The sequence below is a fragment of the Triticum aestivum genome, chromosome 1B (genome assembly GCF_018294505.1).
Source record: "Triticum aestivum cultivar Chinese Spring chromosome 1B, IWGSC CS RefSeq v2.1, whole genome shotgun sequence".
Lineage (NCBI taxonomy): Eukaryota > Viridiplantae > Streptophyta > Magnoliopsida > Poales > Poaceae > Triticum > Triticum aestivum.
The window spans coordinates 206,737,602-206,764,094 of record NC_057795.1 but is presented as its reverse complement, the minus strand read 5'-3'; the positions used below and the strand labels follow the sequence as shown (position 1 = coordinate 206,764,094).

The window sequence follows — 26,493 nt, the reverse complement described above, 5'->3', positions numbered from 1 at the left end:
GTCATGACTTTACTTGATGTTAATGCCACTATCTTGGAAGACTATAAGATTTGGATGCATGTGGATCATAAACAGAACATTGTTTATGATAGCTATATTTTAAATTTGAATATGATCCTACATGTAATTATTGCTATAGAGGGAAAATATGGTTATAGAAATTTTCATGTTACTGAATTACCTCTCGTTATGTTGAAATTATTAATGCTTCATTCTTCCTATTTGCATATGTTAGATATTGCTTGTCTTGGTCATTTGTTTACTCATAAAATGCCTATGTGTAGTAAGTAAGTTAGACATAAATGTGTTTGTCACATGTTTTATATATGATGCTCTCTCTGTGCTTCATTTCTTATCTTTCATATGAGCATCATTGAAATCTCAAAGCCTATCTTAATGGCTATAAAAAGCCTATCTTAATGGCTATAAAGAAAGAGCTTGTTGGGAGACAGCCCAATACCTTTTTTTTCTTCTCTATTTTTGGGTGTTCACACAATTATGCTACTGTTGTGATTATGTTTTTATGTAGTGTTTGCGCCAAGTAAAGCCTTTGGGATGATTTGGTTGATAGATGACTTGATTCTGTGAAAAAACAGAATCTTTTGCGCCTAGTACTAGAATTTTTTAAATTCACTGGAACGTGATAAAATTCTATTTTTATACAAATTATTGATATACAAATTGCCCATGTTTTCCTAATTTTTAAAAATAATTGGAGTTACATAAGCATTGCGTTTGTTCGGATCATTACAGATTGTTCTGTTTTTGACAGATTCTGATTTCGTTGCATAATTTGCTTGTTTTGATGAATCTATGGAATATATCGGGGGTATAAGTCATGGAGAAGTTAGAATACATTAGGTATTATGCAGTAATAAAATATGAATGGGTTTACACAGTACCTGAAGTTTATGATTTGCTTGTTAGACTAACGGATCTCACGAGGTTTCTGTTGAGTTTTATGTGCTGAAGTTTTCTAGTTTTGGGTGAGATCATGATGGATGAAGGAATAAGGAGCGATAAGACCTTAAGCTTGGGGATGACCAAGGCACCCCAAGGTAATATTAAAGGAGAACCAAGCATCTAAGCTTCGGGATGCCCCGGATGGCATCCCCTCTTTCGCCTACAATCCATCGGTATACTACTTGGAACTATGTTTTTATTCATCACATGATATGAGTTTTGCTTGGAGCATTGTGTATTATAGTAGTCTTTTCTTTGTTTTCTTAATAGTTTGTCACAATCATTGTTTGCTGCACACACCTTTTGAGAGGGACACGCATTTGTTCGTGATTTGTTAGAATACTCTATGCCTTTCACTTATATCTTTTAAGCTAGGAAATTTCTCTAGTGCTTCACTTCTATCTTTTAGAGCATGGCGGTGGTTATATTTTAAATAAATAGTTGCACTCTCATGCTTCACTTTTATCTTTTTGAGAGTCTAATAAATAGTAATGGCAATATGCACATGTTATGAAATTGGTCCTGATATGATAGGCATTCAAGAGGGATATAATGATAATTTTCATGTAGATCACTGAATACGATAAGTTTCATTCCTTGCAATATTTTTGGGATATTGAGATGGTATTATGTAGGAGGTACTCGTAAAAGATTGTGGTTTAATAAGAACATTGGTGTTAAGGTTTTTGGTTCCCAATGCATGCACGTATAGTCTATAGTTATGCTAATAAGTTGGAGCATCATTTCCTATTGATTGTATTCCTTATGAGTGATGGTCAGGGACGAGTGATGGTCTTTTACTACCAATATATCCCCCTAGGGGCATGTGCAGTACTACTTTGCTTCAAGGGCTATTAAACTTTCACAATAAGTATGTGAGTTCTTTCTGACTAATGTGAATCCATGGATTATACGCGCTCTCACCTTTCCATAATTTGCTAGCCTCTTCGGTACCATGCATTGCGCTTTCTCACCTTGAGAGTTGGTGCAAACTTCGTCGATGCATCCAAACCCCATGATAGGATACGCTCTATCACACATAAGTCTCCTTATATCTTCCTCAAAACAGCCACCATACCTACCTATCATGGCATTTCCATAGCCATTCCGAGATATATTGCCATGCAACTTCCACTGTTCCATTATTATGACATACATCTTCACTGTCATATTGGTTTGCATGACCATATAGCTGACATAGTATTTGTGGCTCAGCCACCATTCATCATTATCATACATGTTAAGCTAGCATCATTGCACATCCTGGTACACTGCCAGAGGCATTCATATAGAGTCATATTGTTCTAGTATCGAGTTGTAAGTAAATAGAAGTGCGATGACCATCATTATTAGAGCATTGTCCCAGTTAGAAAATATATAAAAAAAGAGGCAAAAATATACCAACAAAAAAATGAGAGAAAAAAGAGAGAATGGGCAATGTTACTATCCTTTTCCACACTTGTGCTTCAAAGTAGCCCCATGTTTTCATATAGAGAGTCTCCTATGTTTTCACTTTCATATACTAGTGGGAATTTTTCATTATATAACTTGGCTTGTATATTCTGATGATGGGCTTCCTCAAATTCCTGAGGTCTTCTTGAGCAAACAAGTTGGGTGCACACCCTTAGTTTTCTGTTTGAACTTTCATACACTTATAGCTCCTAGTGCATCCGTTGCATGGCAATCCCTACTCCTTGCCTTGACATCAATCGATGGGCATCTCCATAGCCCGTTGATTAGTCGTGTCGATGTGATACTATCTTCATTTCTTGTCTTCCCCTTATTAATCTCTACCACCGCATTCTATTCCACCTAAAGTGTTATGTCCATGGCTTACGCTCATGTATTGCGTGGGGGTTGAAAGAGCTAAAGTGTTTTAAAAAGTATGAACCAATTGCTCGGCTTGTCATCGGGGTTGTGCATGATAAATACTTTGTGTTAAAAAGATGGAGCATGACAAAACTATAATTTTCTAGGGATTCTTAAGCATTTTTATTTTGAAAGGCATGATTCTTTATTTTGAAAGGCATGATTGTTTGTTGGTATGCCTGAGTATTGATGTCTTTACATCAAATTATGGACTATTGCTTCGAATCATTCGGATCTTAACATTCATACGATAAAGGAAAGATTACATGATGAAAATGTTAGCTAGCATTCCACATCAAAAGTTCTATTTTTATCATTTATCTACTCGAGGACAAGCAGGAATTAAGCTTGAGGATGCTTGATATGTCTCCAATGTATCTATAATTTTTTATTGTTCCATGCTATTATAGTATCAATCTTGGAAGTTTTATATGCATTTATATGCTATTTTATATCATTTTTTGGGACTAACCTAGTGCCCGGTGCCAATTAATATTTTTTGCTTCTTTTTGCCTTTTCAGAAAATCAATATCAATCTAAATCCAAACATCATGAAACTTTGCGGTGATTTTTTATGGACCAGAATGGACCCACGAAGGTTCGGGAGAAGAGCAGAAGTGTCACTAGGGAGCGACAAGCTCACTAGGCATAGTTCGGGGCGCGCCCCCTGAGCTTGTGGGCCGTCGTAGCACCTCTGTGATCTAATTACCCCTCTATAAATTCCCAAATATTCCCAGTATACCAAAGAGCCACCCGAAACACTTTTTCGCCGCCATAAGCTTCTGTTTTTCTGTGATCCCATCTGGAAGCCTTTTTCGGCACTCTTTTGGAGGGGCAATCGATCACAGAAGTCTTCTCCATCTCCTTTTCTTCCTTCTGGTGATGCGTGAGTAGTTCACCATGGACCTATGGGTTAATAGCTAGTAGCTATATGGCTTATTCTCTCTCTTTGATCTTCAATGTAATGTTCTCGTCGATTTTCTTGGAGTTCTATTCGATGTAATCTTCTTTTACGATGTGTTTGTTGGGATCCGATGAATTGTGGGTTTATGATCTAAATATTTATGAATATTAGTGGAGTCTTTTCTGAACTTTATTATCCATGATTTTTACAACTTTGTATTTTCTCTCTGACCTATCATCTGGTTTGGCCAACTAGAATAATTTATCTTCAGTTGGAGAGGTGCTCTGTGATGGGTTCAATCTTGCGGTGCTATATCCCAGAGACAAAGTATGGGACAAGACACGTATTTGTATTGTTGCCATTAAGGATAAAACGACGGGGTTTATTCATATTGATTAGGTTTATGGGTCTACATCATGTCATCTTGCTTAAGGCGTTACTCTGTTTTATACTTAATACCCTAGACGCATGCTAGATAGCGGTCGATGGGTGGAGTAATAGTTGTAGATGTAGGCAGGAGTCAGTCTACTTGTCTCGGATGTGATGCCTATATACATGATTATTGCCTTGAATATCGTCATAACTATGCGCTTTTCTATCAATTGCCCAACAATAGTTTGTTCACCCACTGTATATTATGTGCTCGAGACAGAAGCCTCTAGTGAAAACTATTTCCCCCAGGTCTTCTTTTATCATATATAAAAACACAAAAATACATTGCTACAGTTTTCTATTTTCTGTAATTTTATCTTTGTAATTTATCTATCTACCACTACAAGATTTAATCCTTGCAGGTAATCGCCAAGGGGATTGACAACCCTTTTGTTTGCATTGGGTGCAAGTATTTGCTTTTGTGTGTGCAGGTGCTGTTCATGAGGCTTTGTGTGATTCTCCTACTGGATTGATATTCTTGGTTCTTAACTAAAGGAAGTACTTATCTCTACTGTACTGCATCATCCTCTCCTCCTCGAGGAAATCCCAACGCCGCTCAAAAGTAGCTATGGAGTAATAGTAGTAGATGCAGGCAAGAGTTGGTCCACTTGTCACGGATGTGATGCCTATATATGTGATCATTGCTATGAATAACATCATAACTATGCGCTTTTCTATCAATTGCCCAATAGTAATTTGTCTACCCACCGTATGTTATTGTTTCGAGAGAGAAGCCTCTAGTGAAAACTATGGCCCCGGGTCTATCTTAATCATATTACTAAAACCAATAATACCTTGCTACAATTTATTTACTTTTGTTTTGTTTTGCAATTTATCTATCTACCACTACCAGATTTGATCCTTAAAAGTAACGAGTTCAAAGGGGATTTACAACCCTCTTACCCGCGTTGGGTGCAAGTATTTGCTCTTGTGTGTGCAGGTGTTGTCCACTAGGATTTGCATGGTTCGATAACCTTGGTTCTCACCGAGGAAAATACTTATCAACTACTATACTATTGCTTCACCCTTCCTCTTTGGGGGAAATCCCAACGCAGCTCACAAGTAGCAGAAATAATTTCTGGCGCCGTTTCCAGGGAGACATCATCAAATCACTACAAGTACCTTCACTCAAACTATCATCTACTTGCTCTACTTTTTATTTGCCTCTCTTTTTCATCTCCCTCTACTTCTCTAAAAATTGAAAACACAAAAATATTTTGCTTTGCTTGTTTTGCTTGAAGTTGTTATCATGTCTGACTTTGAGAAAGTGATTGTTGAAAGTTCTAGTGAGTCCCTTGAGGAAAAACCTAAATTATTTGATCTTAATCATGATCGTTCGGAAAATAAATCTCTCACAATCTTTAAAACTAAAACTTATCTTGCGGGTAGTGGGAATATAATTGGAATGAATGGCATTCAAGAATTCTTTGATTGCACGGGAGTCATACCAATAATTAAAGGAACTATTCTTGATAAACAAATTGCTATGTGGATGCTAGTGATGTGCATGTGCTAAATTAGAAAGAAAATTCTTGCATATTCATCATGCGTTACTAAATATAATCTTTGAACTTCCTACTATCCATAATCCAAAGGCTAAAAAGATCGCCACTATCATCCTTATGCATGAATTTGACTATATAATCCGAGATGCTAGTGATATCTTTGCCTTTTAAAAATAGATTTTGAGCATCCTCCAATAGAATAAATCCTTCATGACAAGGACACCATACGTAGGTTGGAATATAATGATTATTTTGCTTATGGTGAAAATATTAGGAAGAAAGTTCCTTATGTTGAATTAATCAAAACTTTGTACCACAACGCTTGTGATAAATTTGAATGGATCAGGAATTTATGAGGGATTTTGTGAAGAATGGTTTGAGAATACTGCTAGAGATCCTATTGATGATGAAATCCATGTTTTATATGAGGATCTTTATGGTGATGATTCGGAATTCGAAGTAACGAACGTTAAATTACTAAACTAAATCCCTTCAACTATTTAATTTCCCCTGCTAAAAAAGTAGAACATGATAGTAGGGAATTAATGAGAAAGGTTTTTGAAGATTTAATTCGAACGGATTTAGAAACAAAAGATGACTATACTTGAAACAATGCATTATGCCTAGCTAGGGGCATAAAATAATAGCGCTTGTTGGGAGGCAACCCAATAGTTATCTTAATTTTTTTTGCTTTTGTTTCTTTTTTGGTGTGATGACATGATTACTGCTACTGTAATGATTGTGCTTTTATCTTTTGATTAGTGTTTATGCCAAGTAAAGCCTTTGGGATGATTTGGCTAATAGTTGACTTGATTTTGTGAAAAAATAGAAACTTTTCCTCTAAGTCCAGGAATTACTATAATTCACTAGAATGTGCTTTTGATCTGAAATTTTACACAATATTGATATAGAAATTACCCATGTTTTCCTAATTTTTCTGCATTTTTAGGTTGCAGAAGTATGATTTTTATTCATATCATTACAAATTGTTCTCTTTTAGAAACAATCTGTTTTTTATTTGCATAGTGTGCTTATTTTAATGATTTGTGTGTTCATCATCATATTGCTTTTCATGATCATATAGAGCTAACATGATATTTGTGGCAAAGCTACCGTTCATCATTGTTATACATGTTACGCTAGATCATTGCACATCATGGTACACTGCTAGAGGCATTCATATAGAGTCATCTTGTATCAGTTTATTGAGTTGTAAGTAAATAAAAAATGTGATGATCATCATTATTACATCATTGTCCCAGTGTGGAAAGGATGATGGAGACAATGAATCCTCTAGAAGTTGGGATGATACTCTGGACAAAAAATAAGAAAAAGAGAAAAAGAGAAAAAAGAGGGCAAAGAGCCCAACAAAAGAATGAAAAATGAGAGAAAATAGAGAAGGGGAAATGTTACTATCCTTGTACCACAGATGTGCTTCAGAGTTGCACCTTGTTCTTCACATAGAGAGTCTCCTAAGTTATCACTTTCATATACTAGTGGGAATTTTTCATTATATTACTTGGCTTTTATATTCCGATGATGGGCTTTCTCAAATGCCCAAGGTCTTCATGAGCAAGCAAGTTGGATGCACACCCACTTAGTTTCAGTTTGACCTTGCATACACTTATAGATCTAGTGCATCTGTTCCATTGCAATGCCGACCCATCGCATTGATATGGATTGATGGGCCTCTCCATTGCCCGTTGATCCGCTGAGTTGATGTGAGACTTTCTTCCTTTTTGACTTCTCCTATATATCTCTATGACCGCATTCTATTCCACCTTAGTGCTAATATCCATGGCTCACGCTCATGTATTATGTGGAGTTGAAAATGCTGAAGCGCGTTAAAAAGTACGATACAGTTTCTTGGTTTGACACCGGGGTGCTCGTGATTTATACTTATGCGGTGAAAGCGAAGTCATGCAATGCTTACATAATTCAATGAGTAGGATAACATTCGTTGAGCGTCGTCTATTTTGAAACTGTAATGATTATGTTCTTATATTCGTGGATATTATTATGTTTATATCAACTACTTCATCGTTTCTCATCGTTTATAGCGTAAAGAGATTACATGATAAACATGATAGGTAGCATTTAACATCAAAATTCTGTTTTTATCATTTACCTACTCGAGGACGAGCAGGTATTAAGATTGGGGATGATGATACGTCTCCAATGTATCTATAATTTTTTATTTTTTCATGCTATTATATTACCAATCTTAAATGCTTTTATACTAATTTATATCATTTTTGAGACTAACCTGTTAATCCAGTGCCAGTTGTTGTTTTCTCCTTGGTTTTTCAGAAAATCAGTACAAAACGGAGTCCAAACGCTACAAAATTTTTTTGACGATTTTTTTCTGGACATAAGAGACCCTAGAAGCTTTGGGAGGAGACCAGGCGACAAACAAGGAGACAGCAAGGCAACAGGGCACGCCCTGGGGGTAGGCATGCCCCGTTACCTTGTGGGCGCCACGTGGCTCCATCTGACCTAATTCCACTCTATAAATTCTCAAATGTTGGGAAACCCCAAGAGAGCCACACGAAACAATTTTTCTGCCACCGCAAGTTTCTGTTCTTTCATGATCCCATCTGGAGGCCTTTTCCGGTACTCTGTCGGAGGGGGAATCGTCATGGAGGGCTTCTACATCAACCTTGCTCCCTTCCGATGATGTGTGAGTAGTTCACCACAGACCTACGGGTCCATAGCTAGTATCTGGATGACTTCTCTTCTCTCTTTGATCTTCAATAGTTCTATCTGATGTAATCTTCTTTCGCAGTGTGTTTGTTCATATCCGATGAATTGTGGGTTTATGATCATATTATTCATTGAAAGTAACTGAGTCTTTTCTGAACTTTATTATTCATGATTATTATAGCTTTATGTTTTCTTCGATTTATCCATTTGGTTTGGCCAACTAGATTGATATATCTTCAGTGGGAGAGGTGCTTTGTAATGGGTTCAATCTTGTGTTGTCCTCACCCAGTGACAGAAAGAGTAGCGAGACACGTATTTGTATTGTTTTCATTAAGGGTAAAACGACGGGGTTTAATCATATTGCTTGGTTTATTCTACCTACATCATGTCATCTTGCTTAAAGCGTTACTCTGTTTGTCATGAACTTAATACCATAGGTGCAGGCAGGAGTCGGTCGATTGATGGAGTAATAGTAGTAGATGCAGGTAGGAGTCGGTCTACTTGTCATGGACGTGATGCCTATATATGTGATCATTGCCATGAATAACATCATAACTATGCGCTTTCTATCAATTGCCCAATAGTAATTTGTCTACCCACTGTATGCTATTGTTTCGAGAGAGAAGCCTCTAGTGAAAACTATGGCCCCGGGTTTATCTTAATCATATTACTCAAACCAAAAATACCTTGCTGTAATTTATTTACTTCTCCTTTATTTTGCAATTTATCTATCTACCACTACCAGATTTGGTCCTCTTGCCCGCGTTGGGTGCAAGTATTTGCTCTTCTGTGTGCATATGTTGTTCACTAGGATTTGCGTGGTTCTCCTATTGGTTCGATAACCTTGGTTCTCAATGAGGGAAATACTTATAAGCTAATATATTGCTTCACTCTTCCTCTTCGGGTAAAATCCCATTGTAGCTCACAAGTAGCAAGGCCAATGCTCCAACTTGGTTTGGTATGTCAACTAGGTCCACCCTAACACAAACAAAATGGAAGGCATCTTGTGCTACCCCTTTGGATGGATGTCTAGGGGGTAGACCGTGTGCTACCCCTTTGGATGTATGTCTAGGGGGTAGACCGTCCGAGAGTTGTTTATTGGTCTTTTTTGATCGAAAAATGAAAAAAAAACATGAAAATGTTGTCCAAACTGAAAACCATTGCGCATGCATGCTTGATTTGTGCACATGGTAGAAGATCTGAGTTTTGCTAGAATAATATGTGTCTGCATAACCTTGTCAATTAGGACCAGTAGAACAATCATCATATAATATACAGTCTCACAAAGAAGCCATGTACTTATTGATACATATCAATGATGATGTTCAAGCACAATACAAATAACTCATGAATACATAAGGAAATAACATCATTACAGGATTGACTCTAGGGTCTACTACAAACAATTTGCACACGGCCTGCCACTACTCCATTCACGGTGGGAGAGGTGGCGGGTCGACGAGAGGAGGGAATAGCGGCACCCGGGAGAGGAAGGAACTAGGGTGCGATGTGTGGTGGGGGCATGCATTGATGTGAGGGGCAAAGGAGATTGTTAGAAGGGAGAGAGAGAATTGGTGAAATAGTTTTATGTATTGCTTGAGTCTTGTGGGCATATATATAGGAGTACAATGATCAGCTTGGAGTACAAGACAAGGCAGGACCAAATCCTAGTCTATCCTATACTTCCTAATAATCATATACTCAACATCCCCCCACAGTCACAATGGTAGCGACGCAGACGGTGAGACTGGAGAAGAATCCGAAGGCAAGCCGACGGACACCCCCCTCCCCACACAGTCGTAACGGTCCGTGCATCACAGAAGTTGTGGCTGGAGTGGAAACCCGACGAGGTTGCTCAAACAAGGCGGTAGGCCTTTGTGTCGTTTGTCGAGGTAGCCAAGAGCATAGGTGGTGGAGCCATAGTCGAGGTAGCCGTGCGAAGAACATCGTGGTTGATGTCGATTCGGGGTGGCCGGTGTCGAGGAAATCTTCGTGGAGCCGCAAAAGAAGAGCTGCGGCGACAGCCTGAGGAGGCGGCAGCGGCGGCAAGGTAGGGAGCACGGCGGCGATGCTCGAAATAGGCGAGAAAGAACCCAACAGTGTGATGAAGACTGGCACGGAAAGTGGCGTTCCCGCCCAAGGGAGGCGGCGCGGCGCATACCACTTGAAGTCGGCGGGCAGGTCAGGACAATGGCGGGGAAGACCTCAGGGTGGTTACAGTGATTGCGTGCCACACTCGCTACTTCCTAATGGGGCGACGCAGCGGCAACACGAGGGTCGGTACAGCCTCGGGGACGGCCTGGAGCAGACGGCCTCGGCGCGGCGGTTAGCCGCGGGCCACGGCACTACATCCCGAAGGGGTCATGCAGCGGCACCTCGCAAGTTGGTGCAACCACGGGAACGGCCTCAGGGCAGCGGCGGAGACCATGGGCCGCGACGCTAGGGCCCGAAGGGGCGACGCAACGGCGGCGCAGATTGGTGCAGCCATGGAGAGAACCACGGGGCGGCGGCCCGACGGGGCGACGTAGCAGTAGCCCGTTGCTCAATCGGTGGAGGGGCGCACTGAACTCGGGGACAGCGCGGTGACGCCTGGCTTAAAGCGACGGGCGAGCAGAGGCGCGAACGACGGCCATGACGGGCCGCCGCGTCGCGCAAGGCCACCGGGTCAGAGAAGAGGTCGAGTGTCACGCCAGTGTCGGTGTAGGGCACACGGGGGTCGACGGCGACGGCAGGCGATGCAAACCGATCAAGCGTAGATCGAAAAACCAAAAATAAAACACCTATCAAGATGACCGACAAGAGAGAGAGAGAGAGAGAGAGAGAGAGAGAAAACCCGGAGCAAGGGCTCGGGAATAAGACTCTCTAGGGGAGCCGGTCAATACGACCAGCGAAGGAACCCTAGTTACAGGCAGCGCGGCCCCCGACGGCGGTCATGGAGGCCGGCCGCCACAGGGGCGGCGCGCGGGTGCAGAAGCGGCGGTGCCTAGGGTTTAGGATCGAGGTAAGGCTGATGCCATGTTAGAAGGGAGAGAGAGAATTGGTGAAATAGTTTTATGTATTGCTTGGGTCTTGTGGGCATTTATATAGGAGTACAATGATCAACTTGAAGTACAAGATAAGGCAGGACCAAATCCTAGTCTATCATATACATTCTAATAATCATATACTCAACAGAGATTGATGCAGAGTGGGGGTGTCGATTTCACAGAGAGAATGATGAAGGCAGCATGCAGGACAAGGGGGCTAGCCGGCGGCAAGATAGGGTAGCAGGGGCGGAGACAGGGGGGCGAGCAGGGGCTAGACAACCCCCCCCCCCCCATCGTTCGGCCCCCTCAAAGAAACATAGTACGGGCTAGTACTAATACTCGTATGTATATGCGCTAATGGTCGGAGATTACCTGCCTAATTATGTTATTTAAGCCCAAAAATCCATGTAGTTGTTAATGCACCGAAGCCCAGGATGCAATAAAGATGGCCCATCTACCTTGCCAGTGTATATAGACGATAGATCATGCTTTAAATATCTCAAGGACCAAATCTGGAAGCATGTTCAAGGTTGGATGGAGAAGTGCTTGTCTGCGGGAGGGAAGGAAGTCCTTATTAAATCAGTCGCGCAAGCAATACCAACTTACTCTATGTCGTGCTTTAAGTTACCGCGGGGTCTATGTGAGCACATAAATGGTCTGCTAAGGAAGTTCTGGTGGGGCAGCAAGCAAGGGCAGAGGAAGCCGGCTTGGGTCTCTTGGGAAACAATGTGTAAACCAAAATTCATGGGAGGAATGGGCTTTCGCGATATTGAACTGTTTAATCTGGCCCTACTAGCACGCCAGGTGTGGAGGATTCTTCAAGAACCAAACTCTCTAAGTGTGAGAGTACTGAAGGCGAGATATTTCCCAGATGGATCTATTCTAGAGGCGACCTTGGGAGTTCATCCCTCCCAGGTATGGCGATCACTGATAGAGGGATGAGATGTGCTAGCTTTGGGCTTAATTAAGAGGATCGGCTCGGGGGAGAACACACGTATTTGGCACGAGAACTGGTTGCCGAGGGATTACACGTTAAAACCTATATGTTCGACCTCCCCTGATCCTCCTCAAACTGTCTCGGAACTTATCGATCCAACATCGAGGACATGGAATAGGCCAGTTCTTATGCAGCATTTTGTGAAGCCTGATGTTGATGTCATTATGAGTATCCCACTCAGCTTCCGAGTACAGCAAGATTTTTGGGCATGGCACTATGATAAGAGGGGAGTGTTCTCTGTTCGTTCTGCTTACAAGATGATTTCAGGCATTAAATATCAGCGAGAGGAGTGGCTTGAACACCACGCGAGCAACTCCAACAAGGAGGCTGAGAGAAGATCATGGACGAAGATTTGGAAAGTGAAAATCCCATCAAAGGTCAGAGTATTTGTATGGAGATTGGCCGAGATGTCACTGCCAACAGGGACGGTGCGCCATAGAAGGAAGATGGCAGAATCACCAGTATGTTCCATTTGCAATGAAGAGGTGGACTCTTGGCGGCATTCGTTGTTCGATTGTCGCATGGCAAGATGTGTTTGGGCTCTATGTAATGAAGATGTCCTTGAGCATATGTTATCTAACAAAACTGAGAATGCGAAGCTATGGATCTTCTGGTTGTTTGAAACCACAAACCAGCATGACCTAGCAAGGATCCTAGTTATGATGTGGGCTATATGGTGGGCTAGGCGGAAAGCTATCCATGACAATGAGTTTCAAAGTCCATTATCAACATTCAGTTTTTTTCAATCGATATCTTGATGAACTTGAAGTGGCAAATCTTGGAAGAACGACAACCCCGAGTCCGGCTGTTCAGTGGATGCCAGGAAGATGGTGGCCACCTATTGATGGGGCGTGTGTGAAGGTAAATGTGGACGGCGCAATATCTCGTAGAGGAACCACAGGGGCGGCAGCGGCAATTTGCAGAGATGGACTTGGAAATTATTTGGGCGCCTCGGCAATTGTTCTTGATGGACTGGTTGATGCACCAAGCTTAGAAGCCCGCGCATGCAATGAAGGTCTGGTTCTGGCAAGGGATCTCAACATATCACATGCGATAGTTGTATCGGACTGCATGCAAGTCATTATGGATATCAAGCGAGGCTCTAGTTCCTCGTATGCTTTTTTCCTTAGAGAGATTAATGAAAGGATGATTGATTTTGTTAAAATTAGTTTCTGTTTTGAGAGTAGGGAGTCGAACTTTGAGGCGCATGCTCTGTCTAAGGCCGCGTCATCGCTCCCGTCGGGTCGCCACATGTGGCTAGGGATGCTACCGGACATCATTTGTATTCCTCCTGTTGTTGAACTTTGAATAAAGTCCCTAGTTTCACCTCAAAAAAAAGACGATAGATCATGCAGGCCTGGTCATTCGTTCGATCTCTTCTTGCCTCACGATCAGATCGATAGATCCATCTATCTCGCTGCCATGACGCTACGACGTCTGACACCGGACGCTGGTCCCAACTCGCTGACCTTAGACTTGATTCCCCGCTTGTCGAGGCACCAGAGTAGCTGCGAATACGGCGGCCGCCGCTGATCGTCCTCTTGGTCGCTTCTGTGCACACACAACCAGATAATTTGGCAAGGTACATACACGGTTTTGTACTATATACCTAAAAGTTTTGCCAGTATGATGCAACCCCCTTTTCCTTTTGTTTGGATATATACTTTGTTAGTCTGAAACCGAAGAGAATTGTTCACGTCAATTGCCTCAAATCCAAAATGTGCTGGTGCCAACAATTTGGATCGAAACATTGATGAATAGTGACAGTAGAGCTATATTTTTGTTAAAAAAATAACCAATAAAGTATAGCCAATTTTAAAGTTTTCTATGTTTCTGAATTCTAGTATTTGAAATGATTTGTTATTGACTTATATATTTCTAAACATATGTTGATTCTCCATTTCGGTTGATAAATCCTACTATAGGTCTATAGTTCTATAGTACTGAACTAGTGATCGTCATCACTCGCCCCCCCCCCCCCTATGTCCAAATCCTGGCTCCGCCTTGTAGGGTAGTGAGCCGGGGAATGTTTTAGATAAGGGCGAGCATAAGGGGGGCAACTAGGTAGAGAAGAACAACATAGAGGAAAGAGGGTTGGCGGTGGGTTTGTGGTGGGCTGCGTTGATGTGGTAGCAAACATGAGACAAAATGGAGCTACCCTACTTTGACCCCAAAATTGTACTAGGAAGAAATAGGGGATGAGTGGATAAATGGGCATATTTCGATGACCCAGGGTGTTAGAATACAACTTGTATTAGGACTATGACTCCTACTCGGTTTGTAATAAAGCTAGGTCAGGTGCGGCTTGGCTCTGATGTATACTTCTTGTACCGGCACAACATTGCATCAACAATTATTCAATACAATTCTACATGGTATCATACTTTCGATCCTAGGGTATGGCAAACCCGCCAGCCCTACCACCGCTGCCTTCGTCCGGCTACTTCGAGCGGCGCGCCGCCGTCGTCGTTGCCAAGGTCGCCGCGGCCACGGCCCCCTCCGCCTCTACCTCTACTCTAGCTCTACCCCCACCAATACCCCCTTCCATCTCCTTCACCGACACCATCTCTGATATTAGCCCCTACATCCCCGTAACCCTAGACCTCACTGCTCACAACTACTACCATTAGCGTCACCTTCTCGACGTCCACCTTGGGCGATGCAATCTCCGCTCTCATGTTGCTGACGACTCTCTTCCTCAACTTCATGATCCGCAATGGGTCAAGGATGATATCACCATTATTCAATGGATCTACATGCGACTCTCCACAAAGATCTTCAATCTCGTCCACTGTGATGGTGCCTCCGCCGCCGATCTATGGGCAGCTCTTCCAGGACAACATCAACGCTCGCGCCAACAATCTCCACACCGAGCTTCGGAATACGGTGCAAGGTGATTCACCAGTTGGCGTCTACTGCCAACGCGTCAAGGCGATCGCAGATGAACTACATGAACTTGGTGATCCGATCGACGATCACCAGCTCATCAACGTCCTCCTCGTTGGCCTCAGCGAGTGGTTCGAGAAGTGGGCCTCCTTCATCCTATGATGTGCCCGCGTCCCTCCTTTGTCGAGGTTCCCTTGATGCTCCAATGGGTCGGTCGTGCCCTAACTACGAAGGACTCCCGTCCTCAGGTCTTCACTGCTTCTCCTCGCCTGCCTGTGCCGCCGCCACCACCGCCAACAGCACTTCCTCAACCATACGGTTGGCGTCCAAGTCCAAACTACCGGGGCAAAAACCCTAGGCCGCCGCAGTTCCGCATGGCGCTCGCTCCTGCTCTGCCCCCAGTTCCACCAACTGCAACACTGCTGCCCCCGGCTTCATCAATTGCACCACCACCGCCACCCGGATGGCGCCCATGTCCTGATCCATGGACATGGCTAGTCCAGGCGTGGCCTATGCCCTGGTCTGCCCCTACGCTATATGGTGCCCCGCCTGCTGATACCGGTGCTCGCCCTCACACCGACTTGCCCGTCCTCGCGCCCCGATAGCCGATGGCCGTGTACCACGCTGCTCCCTCCTACACGCCACCGATTTACAACATCAGTCCTTATGCATCCTATGGCGCTCCATCGCCCCCCTACATGCAGCAGTTCATTGATGGTGTCTCTCTCTTTACGCCGATGCCGGCTCTACTGTCGATGCCACCACACCCGCAAGCTCCCATGACTACATCGGCATCTACTTCGACTCCGAGTTGGGACCAAGCTGCTTTTCTACAAGCCATGAACAACTTTGCTGCACAAGGGAACTCAGGTACGGATTGGATTTTCGACTCTGGTGCTTCTCGTCATATGTCTGCATCGAGTAATTTGCTTTCTTCTTGCACATCGTCGTCTTTTCCCTCTATTACTCTTGGTGATGGATCTTCTATTCCTATTTACTGTGTCAGTCAGGCTCAAATACAATCCCCAATTAAGCCTTTGCTTCTTCGTGATGTTCTTGTAGCTCCTGCTCTTATTAAAAATCTGATTTCTGTTGGCGAGATCACCATTGATAATCATGTTTCTGTTGAGTTTGACCCTTTGGTTTATCTGTGAAGGACTACCCGACCAAGGCCGAGATCGCTCGATTCAATAGCTCCGGTGATTTCTATTCTCTCCATGGTGTTCCGGTCGCTGCTCCTCCAACATCTATGGTGGCCTTTGTTGGTCTGTGCCACCAACGTCTCGGCCATCCCAATAAAAATGTGTTACCACACTTCTTAGTGAATTTTCAATACCTTGTAATAGAGACTCTCATAATTCTTCTATGTGTCAGTCATGTTAATTGGGCAAACATGTTTGCCTTCCCTTTAGTTCCTCTCAATCCTCTAGTACTTTTCCTTTTGAATTACTTCATTGTGATCTCTAGACATCACCAATAGAAAGTGTATCTGGTTTTAAGTATTATCTCGTGATTCTTGATGATTTTACTCATTATGTTTGGACTTTTCCTTTACGCAACAAATGAGACGTTCATAATATATTCCTTAACTATCAGCGCTATGTCTCGGTCCACTTTTTCCTCCCTATAAGATTCATACAATGTGATAATAGTTGTGAATTTGACTTAAAAATCAAAATTTATTTCTACAATATGGAATTCTCTTGCATTTCTCATGTGCTTACACCTCCCCTCAAAACGGCAAAGCCGAGCGTTCTCTTTGTACTCTTAATGACATCATTCACACTCTGCTTGTTCAATCTTCTATGCCTCCAAAGTTCTGGGCTGAGGCCCTCCACACGGCCACATATTTACTTAATATTCGTCCATCCAAAGTTAACCCACAAACTACTTCTTACTTGTCTTTATTTCTCTCTCATCCAAATTACTCCGACGTTCACATCTTCGGTTGTCTTTGTTTCCCAAACTCCTACTCCACTTCTCCTAACAAACTTTCACCGCGCTCTACCCCGTGTGTCCATCTAGGTTTTTCTGACAAGCACAAGGGTTATCGTTGTCTAGATCTTGTTAGTGGTCGTCTTCATGTGTCTTGTCATGTAACATTTGCTTAAAACATTTTTCCCTTTTCCGAGTGTCAACAATTAGATCCCAACTCACCCATGCCGTCTACTAGTCCCTCTCATCGTCATCATCCTCCCTTCTTTCACCCATCGACCTATCCAGTGAAACCAGCCGAATCCTCTCCCGCGGCCGCAGATCCTGTCGCGACCACTTCTGTCATCACCTATGTTCTGGTAGAGGAAAACCCATTACACTCTATCGCAGCAGACCTCCTGTCGCCGCAGTCTTCACCGCCATCTCCCGCATCCACTTCCTCTGCTGCGCCGGACGCGTCCACCACATCTTCCCCCACCCCTCTTGCTCATGCTATTCTCGTTCCAGCTCCGACTAACGATCATATCATGCGCACACATGCCAAGTCCGGGTTTTGTTTACCTGCAAAAGATCATCTCAATCTTCATGCATCTCTATCTCCTTCCTCTCTACTCAAATCTTACAAATCAGCTCTCCTAGATCCTAATTGGGCTGCAGCTACAAAAGATGAATATGATGCCCTTCTGCAGAATAACACATGGTAGTTAGTTCCTCGTCCTTCCAATACAAATATCGTTTCGGCAAATGGGTTTTTCGCCATAAATTTAATTCTGATGGGAGTCTTGCATGTTATAAGGCTCGATGGGTATGTCATGGTTACTCTCAGCAACAAGACATCGATTATGATGAGACTTTCTCTCCAGTTGTCAAGCCCAGCACTATTCGCACTGTCCTTAGCATCGCCGTCTCTTCTTCCTGGCCAATTCATCAACTAGATGTTAAAAATGCTTTTCTTCATGGCTCTCTTCAAGAAACAGTCTATTGTCAACAACCTCTTGGCTTCGAACATTCCTCCTATCCTAATCATGTTTGTCTTCTTCAAAACTCTCTTTATGGTCTTAAACAAGCACCACGTGCCTGGTTCCAACGCTTTTCTACTTATGCTCAAACCATCGGTTTTACCCCTTCCCGTTCTGACACTTCACTCTTCACCTTTCATCACAACAACAACATGGCTTACCTTCTTTTTAGATCATATTATCTCTCTTCTTTGCCACGAATTCTCTATGACAGATTTAGGTCTTCTTCACCACCTCTTAGGTATTGCTGTTATCCGTGACTCCTCTGGTCTTTTCTTGTCTCAACGTCAGTACACTCTGGATCTTCTTTCTCGTGCTGGTATGCTTGATTGTCAAACTTCCCGTACCCCTGTTGATCCACGTTCCAAACTCTCTGCCGACAGTGATCCTTTCTCTGATCCTTCTCTTTATCGTAGTCTTACCGGTGCACTTCGGTATCTCACTCTCACTCGTCCTGAAATTTCATTTGCTCTCCAACAAGCTTGTTTATACATGCATGATCCTCGTATTCCACACTACAATCATGTCAAACATATTCTTCGGTATCTCAAAGGCACACTAGACTTAGGTCTTCATATCAACAAATCCTCTCCCATCTCCTTGATAGCTTACTCTGATGCAGACTGGGCTGGTTGTCCAGATACTCGTAGGTCCACATTCGGATTTTTTGTTTTTGTTGATAACAATTTGGTTTCTTGGTCTCCAAAAAGGCAGGTTACGGTCTCCCGCTCGTCTGCTGAAGCTGAGTACCGCGCTAAGGCTCATGTGGTTGCTGATACGGTTTGGTTGCGCCAGTTGTTGTCAGAGCTACATCGTCCTATTGAGCAAGCTACCATTGTTTACAGTGATAATATTTTAGCTGTCTACATGTCAAGGAATCCGGTTCAACACCGTCGCACCAAGCATATTGAGATCGACATTCATTTTGTTGGAGAGAAGGTGGCTCTCGGTCAAGTTCGCGTTCTCCACATGCCTACTTCTGCTCATTTTGCTGATATCTTTACTAAAGGCCTGGCAACTACTCCGTTTCAAGACATTCGTTTCAGTCTCAATGTCGTCAAGCCTACCGTTGACACTACGAGGGGGCTGTTAGAATACAACTTGTATTAGGATTATGACTCCTACTCAGTTTGTAATAAGGCTAGGTCAGGTGCGGCTTGGCTCTTATATATACTTCTAGTGCCGGCACAATATTGCATCAACAATTATTCAATATAATTCTACACGGGGGATCGACTTGGTTACATTGTCCAATTGATGCTCATAGAGTCCTAGCGATCCCGATACCTATGCACAATATGCCGGATTTTATTGCTTGGAGCTATACGAATAACGGTTTATTCACTGTTCGATCAACTTATGTAGAGGAATGGAACAAACAACATGGGAGGAAATTGGAATATTCATATGGCATGGGTAGAAGTAAGGCTAATCCTATTTGGGGTAAGATCTGGAAATTAGCTTGTTCGGCGAAGGTTAAAAAATTTATTTGGCGAACGCTTCACGGGACTCTACCGTCTCGCGTTACACTAGCCAACAGACATATAAAAACTCGACCAGTCTGCCCAGCATGTTTGGATGCACCGGAGGACACGAAACATGTGTTGTTTCTGTGTCAGAAGGCTAAAGAAGTGTGGGAACATTTGGGGTTGTATGAAGTGGTAAAAAAAGCATGTGTCATTGATCGTACAAGAGAGGCAGTCCTTGAATTCTTACTCCTCATGCCTGATCATGAATTACCTATCTTGGGCTCTCAGAATGCACGAGAGCTGATCGCTGTAGCTACATGGTATTTATGGTGGAATAGACGGAAGCTAGTCCATGAGGGTAAGTCTCAAGAGGCATCCCAAACCTCGATCGGGATTCAAGCTATAACAACGAATTATGTGATTCAGGCTATAACAACGAATTGTGTAATGGGCAAAAAGGAAGACTGAAGGATGGTGCATACCCCCCATGGGGTTTGTTAAATTGAATGTGGATGCTTGTTTTGATCATGATCAGCTAAGGGGCACAACGGATACTGTTATCATAGATGACAAAGGAAACTTCATAATAGGTGGTAACTGGAAAATTCGGTACTGTGCAGATGCTCTAACAGCGTAAGCGTTAGCACTCAGGTTTGGTTTAGGTTTGGCACAAAGGGCGGACTGCAATCGTCTCATTATCTGATGCGGCCACGATTAATGTGAGTGTTCTCAATGTTTATAAAAGTTTTCCACAAGTCAATGAATTAGAGCGCAGAGATTTATACGTACCAAAATACAATAGTTTTGGTGAGAACTACCAGGAGAAGGTTGCATGCCTAGTTGAAGTCATGTGCATGCATTCTAGTTGGTTGCATGGTACGGATCAAGCAAAGAAAGGTCGGCTACATGCATGCATGCCAGTTTACCAGGGAAACAAATTACTAGGAAGGCAATATACACGGGACTCCTATAAGTATGAATCATTAAGTGATGAAGCTTCTTTTTCTGAGATCCCGAGAGCACCAACACAGATATTGCGTCAAGAAATTTGGGAAGCAAACACATATATATTAATCAGAAGGAAATCAAAGATTGCATCGGTTGTTAAAAATAGAGACCGGAATTACTACTACTTCTGTTGGGGTCGACCACCAGAAAAGATCACGAGCATCAGGAAGTTACTCACGTGGATTTTTACATGTTTAAAGGAGATTGGATGGGGCCCACCAAGCTTGCCGATCCTAGAGTTAGTTTAAACTAAGAAAGAGTCTACAGATTAGGAAATATGTGTACGTGTGTCTTTTGAAAACCTTTTAGGTGTGCGTGTGTTTCAGGTTGGCTACTTCTATAAAGCCTAGGTGTGCGTCATTGTAGAGGGGTCAGGTTATTTTTATATGAAATAGACACTATGTGTTTTTCAGGGTAGATACCCGTATCAAGTTTTGGAGGGATCTTTAGAAAACCTCTGTGTTGCGATTTCTTTTTATGGAAATTGTTTTGCGCGTGAGTACCTTCGTCGAGATTGGTTTTCTCGTGCTGGGCCGCAAGGTTCAAATCCTCTACTTCGTGTACATCGCGTGTGCGGGCGAGAGGTTGCTACTGCTGGTGGTGGAGTGTCGTGAAAGATCGGACCGCAACAACGGATCGGATCTCGCCACGAGGTTCGGTCTACATCAGGTGGTATTCAGAGCATCAGGTTGTTCACGACACTATGGAGAAGATGGCGAGCGCATCGTTATTCAGCAAGTTAAGCTATGGATTTCAGTTGGAGGAGGAAGGTCGATGGGATGGGTTGTTTCATACTCGTGTTGTGGTACAGGAGAGATCATGTGCCATGACAATTGACCACATGAGTTTGATCAACGCTGCAAGCATCAAGATGGTGGAGAAGCTAGATCTAGCAATGACACCACGAGCACAACCATACTTGTTTTGTTGGCGTCATGAAGATCTCAGTGTCACACATCAAACAAAGGTACCGTTTTTGCTAGGAAAATATTTTTGCACGGTTTTGTGTGACGTGATTCCGGCACCGATGGTTTCATGTCACTTATTGTTGAGCAAGTCATGGTACAAAGAACATGATGTTGTGTATGATTGTCAAACGCACATATATACCGTCAAGAAGGGTAAGAAGTATGACCTCGTGCCCATGGGTCTGGATCGTTTTATTGCTTGGAGGGAAGAACATCTTGAGAAGATAAAAGAGCAAGAAGAAGAAGAAGAGAAGAAGGTCGAAGGTGCTAAAAATTTGACGGTCATCGTTCAATCTGCACATGAAGATATTACTGAAGAGATTGACTCGAAACCGAGGACGGTTTGGCTTCAAGGAGGAGAGGATGATGCGGCCACGATTAATGTGAGTGTTCTCAATGTTTATAAAAGTTTTCCACAGGTCAATGAATTAGAGCGCAGAGATTTATACGTACCAAAATACAATAGTTTTGGTGAGAACTACCAGGAGAAGGTTGCATGCCTAGTTGAAGTCATGTGCATGCATTCTAGTTGGTTGCATGGTACGGATCAAGCAAAGAAAGGTCGGCTACATGCATGCATGCCAGTTTACCAGGGAAACAAATTACTAGGAAGGCAATATACACGGGACTCCTATAAGTATGAATCATTAAGTGATGAAGCTTCTTTTTCTGAGATCCCGAGAGCACCAGCACAGATATTGCGTCAAGAAATTTGGGAAGCAAACACATATATATTAATCAGAAGGAAATCAAAGATTGCATCGGTTGTTAAAAATAGAGACCGGAATTACTACTACTTCTGTTGGGGTCGACCACCAGAAAAGATCACGAGCATCAGGAAGTTACTCACGTGGATTTTTACATGTTTAAAGGAGATTGGATGGGGCCCACCAAGCTTGCCGATCCTGGAGTTAGTTTAAACTAAGAAAGAGTCTACAGATTAGGAAATATGTGTACGTGTGTCTTTTGGAAACCTTTTAGGTGTGCGTGTGTTTCAGGTTGGCTACTTCTATAAAGCCTAGGTGTGCGTCATTGTAGAGGGGTCAGGTTATTTTTATATGAAATAGACACTGTGTTTTTCAGGGTAGACACCCGTATAAGTTTTGGAGGGATCTTTAGAAAACCTCTGTGTTGCGATTTCTTTTTATGGAAATTGTTTTGCGCGTGAGTACCTTCGTCGAGATTGGTTTTCTCGTGCTGGGCCGCAAGGTTCAAATCCTCTACTTCGTGTACATCGCGTGTGCGGGCGAGAGGTTGCTACTGCTGGTGGTGGAGTGTCGTGAAAGATCAGACCGCAACAACGGATCGGATCTCGCCACGAGGTTCGGTCTACATCATTATCAATGCTGATAATATGGAAGTTATTGACACAACGAAGAACGGAGGACAGTCGGCTGCAATTTATGAGGACTGTTTTTTTATGCCCTGTGAGTTTCCTCACACCAGTTTTGAACATTGTAATAGAGAAGCGATCAAGGTAGCTGATTAGCTTGCTAGATTAGCAAAATGTTCAATGACTAGGGATTGGATAGAGCCCATGGAAAATCTTGCAAGTCTTCTTATACACGATGTAACCATTATTTCTAATTAATAAAATTCAAGTTTAAAAAAACAGACGGGTGATTTGGAGGAGACCCTTGGAGATGCTCACAATTTGTTGAAGATCTTTTTCTTGCAAAACTGACATCCATCGGGGTAGGAATAAGTCGCTGTCAACGTCTCCCTCAACCACACAAAATTACAAGCAGATGCAAACAGTTCCCGCATTGTTTTGCCCAGCATAGACTTTTTTTTTCTTTCCTTTCTATAGAAGTCATTTCAGGAGCTTCTAGCATTGAAAGTGATGCCTTGGCTTATCTACACATGCTTAGAAAGGTACTTACAAGTTGTACAACAAGAGGATTAGAACGACGAGACTTTAATTGTTTGACTTCAAATCAATGTATCAATGTGAATCGAGCCTAGCCAAGCAAGCATGAAAGAGAAGCATAGAAGGATGATCTTCTTTCCTCGTCCTCGTGACTTTCTATTGGCATTCAAACGGTTGGCAACCTAACTTTACACAGGAAAACTCAGACATTTTTCTCACCAATCATTTCAATTACAACCCCAAGAACCCATGATTAACCAAAAATTGCTGAAACGGATATACCCTCATGTCCTTTGACTACGGTGCTAGAGATAAATTATCCACTTACTTCCATCTCAATAACAGCGAGGAGAACTCTTCCACCAATGTATATATTACAGCGCCATTCCAAAATCTACAAGTCAAAATCCTCAACCCCAAGCGTTAGTGGAATGTTATCCAAGAACATAGTACAGTAGGCATCTAGTTGTCTCAAATGCACCAAAGAGGCAAAACCACTCCATATGCTTCCCTGTTACATACACATACTAGGTATGCATACATAACCATGAGGTAGCTAGGTGCAGTTGCTAAGATCTAAAGCATCACTAGCAACTAGTACAAGCACACAAGTCTACATACTAATCCTTACGAGAGACATATATATATGGAAGAAAATGGAGAATCTACCGGTCTGTAAAAGATAGAAATTTCCTGCTAGCCTTTGAAGCTTCTTTCTTATTCATGCTGATTCACAAGTCCGTGCCCGTGAGGATGCTATTGTTCAAGCGGCGATGTAGGTGACTGAACTGCTAGCCGCTCCGATACCTCAGCGAGAGATGTAAGGTTGCACTTGATCACGGCCTCAACGAAGTAGCAAGTCTCATCCTTTGTGTTGCCGTCTGGCACATCAACCACGAAGGACTCGATCACAAGTGTCCCTGGCCGCCCATCAATACTCTGTGGGTGGACTGTTATGATGGATGAGTAGTTCTGAAGAAGTGGAAACGCATCAGATCAGTATGGATCAAACAGAAGCTTAAAGAACATCAGTGCAGGCATGTCCATCAACAAAAACTTATATTTTCAACTTCTTGCAAGGTTCAAGATACAGTAAAACCACATGCACATAATTTTCCTTCTAGAGAAGGTAGACAACGCAAGAAAATCACACTGCAAACTATTATGACCGTGTTCCTTCCTTGGTGGGTAAAATACCTGATTTTGTAAAACTGCAGGACAAGCACTAGTGATCTCTTCAAAAGCTAAATGCTTCCTTTCCAATTAGTAATTACAAATGTACACAAAGTGAGTAAAATGCTATCATTTGTCACAAGTAACCCCGGTGACCTTCGTCACCAAAACGTCACAACAGTTTCCAAGACCCCTCATATAATAGGGATTTTCTTCTTGATCCAATCGGTACTCTTCTCTTGAATTGAGGGGTGGCCATTCTGAGTTTTATTCTCAGATTCTATCTGAGGGGTTTGCGATCGTTGTGGAAATCCCAACACTCTCAATGAGACCATTATTAGTTCTAATGAAGGGCGTACCCATGCTCAAAGCACCCACACAAGGTGGGGTCTGGAGAAGGGAATTTCTAGACAGCCTTTACCCGTGCATAATAATTCTGTAAGGGGGCTGGTTCATTCTAATATGGCAGACAAAGTTATTGCATTCAATTTTATATTATCTAGCTATTATTATCTATGACTATGTTAGCATCAGACTTGTAATGGAGCATCTAGGCACTAGACTTGTAATGGAGCATTTAGGCACTAGTAAGAAGTAGAGCAGTAAATGACTAGAAAGCACGAACCCTGAGCCGGTGATCGCCTCCAACAAACTTGACACTGAGGATATGCTCGTCGTCATCCAGCTGCTCGAGCCTCTCGGTGCTAGTTGTGGCCGGCAGGCCGGTCTTGACGTTGACCTCCCGCACGCTGCCGATCTCGAGGTCGCCACCGCGCACCACGCAGCGGCTGACGAACGGCTTGTACCGCTGCGGCTGGTCGAAGCTCCGCACTAGCGACCAAACCTGCAAACACAGTGGTACATGAATCAAACAGTCGGCGCGATGAAATAGCTATCCATCTGCCCGGGAGATTTGGGCCATTGAATTCTATCACAAACACGTCAACAAGCCAATAGCCGAACAAGATCGCCAAACCAAGCGCAGCAAAACGAGAATCCCAGATCCAGGAAATACCCACCAACCGAGGCAAGCACGGCATCAGAATCCATTAACCCACGCAACAGTGAAAGGTACAGCAAAGGAGGGGGAGGGGCAGGGAGAGAAAGGATGGGGGTCTCACGAGGTGGACGGGGGCCTTGATGTGCTTGACGAGTGCGGAGGTGCACTGGTTCTCGCCGGGCGCGTGGCCGTGCAGCCGCCGCATGTAGTCCGCCTCCGTCGCCGCCCCTCCTCCAACTGCGCCGTTAGCCGCCTCGTCGCTGAGCCTCCAGGCCCGCGCGCCGCCACCTAGGAGGCCCACCATGCCAGCAACTCGGATACCCACCGCCGCCGCCGCTCCGACCGGTGGCTGGCCTGGCCTCCCCTCCTCTGCCGCTGGCTGTCTTTTTCTCCGCCTCTGCTGCTTGGGGAATGGCTGGGTTGGGCTAATCGGTTTGGTGGGTTCCTTGCACGGGCGGGTACAAAAATCTGCGGGGTGAAGGGAGCGGCGGGCCCACCCACGAGTTATCCATGCGCAGACCCCGAGGGCAGGGAACGCCAGCAAGCTTCGATGGAGCGTGCGCCTGGTCCATGGACTAGAGCGTTGTTTCTTAGAACGACGGTGGCGACCCACCCAGTCGGCATGTGTAGGCAAAAATATCTTCGGTCATGTAACCCCCAAAAGGCATTTACATGTCATCGCCAGCTAGGACAATAAACAGCGGACAGGGCTCTCTTCAAAACTTTGAGGTTCCCAGGCAAAAAATAATAAGGGCGACGCGGCGGA

At 43.4% G+C, this 26,493-nt stretch overlaps 1 protein-coding gene across 1 annotated transcript; it reads right to left on the bottom strand.

The window, feature by feature from the left end:
- Positions 1-23,878: 23,878 nt before the first annotated feature.
- On the bottom strand, positions 23,879-26,171 carry LOC123116268 (abscisic acid receptor PYL5). Its single transcript, XM_044537254.1, has 3 exons — positions 25,849-26,171; positions 25,353-25,571; positions 23,879-24,526 (listed from the first exon to the last, which is right to left on the bottom strand). The coding sequence occupies exons 1-3, from the start codon at positions 26,029-26,031 to the stop codon at positions 24,311-24,313; spliced, it is 618 nt and encodes a 205-aa protein (XP_044393189.1). The 5' UTR covers positions 26,032-26,171; the 3' UTR covers positions 23,879-24,310.
- Positions 26,172-26,493: the final 322 nt, after the last annotated feature.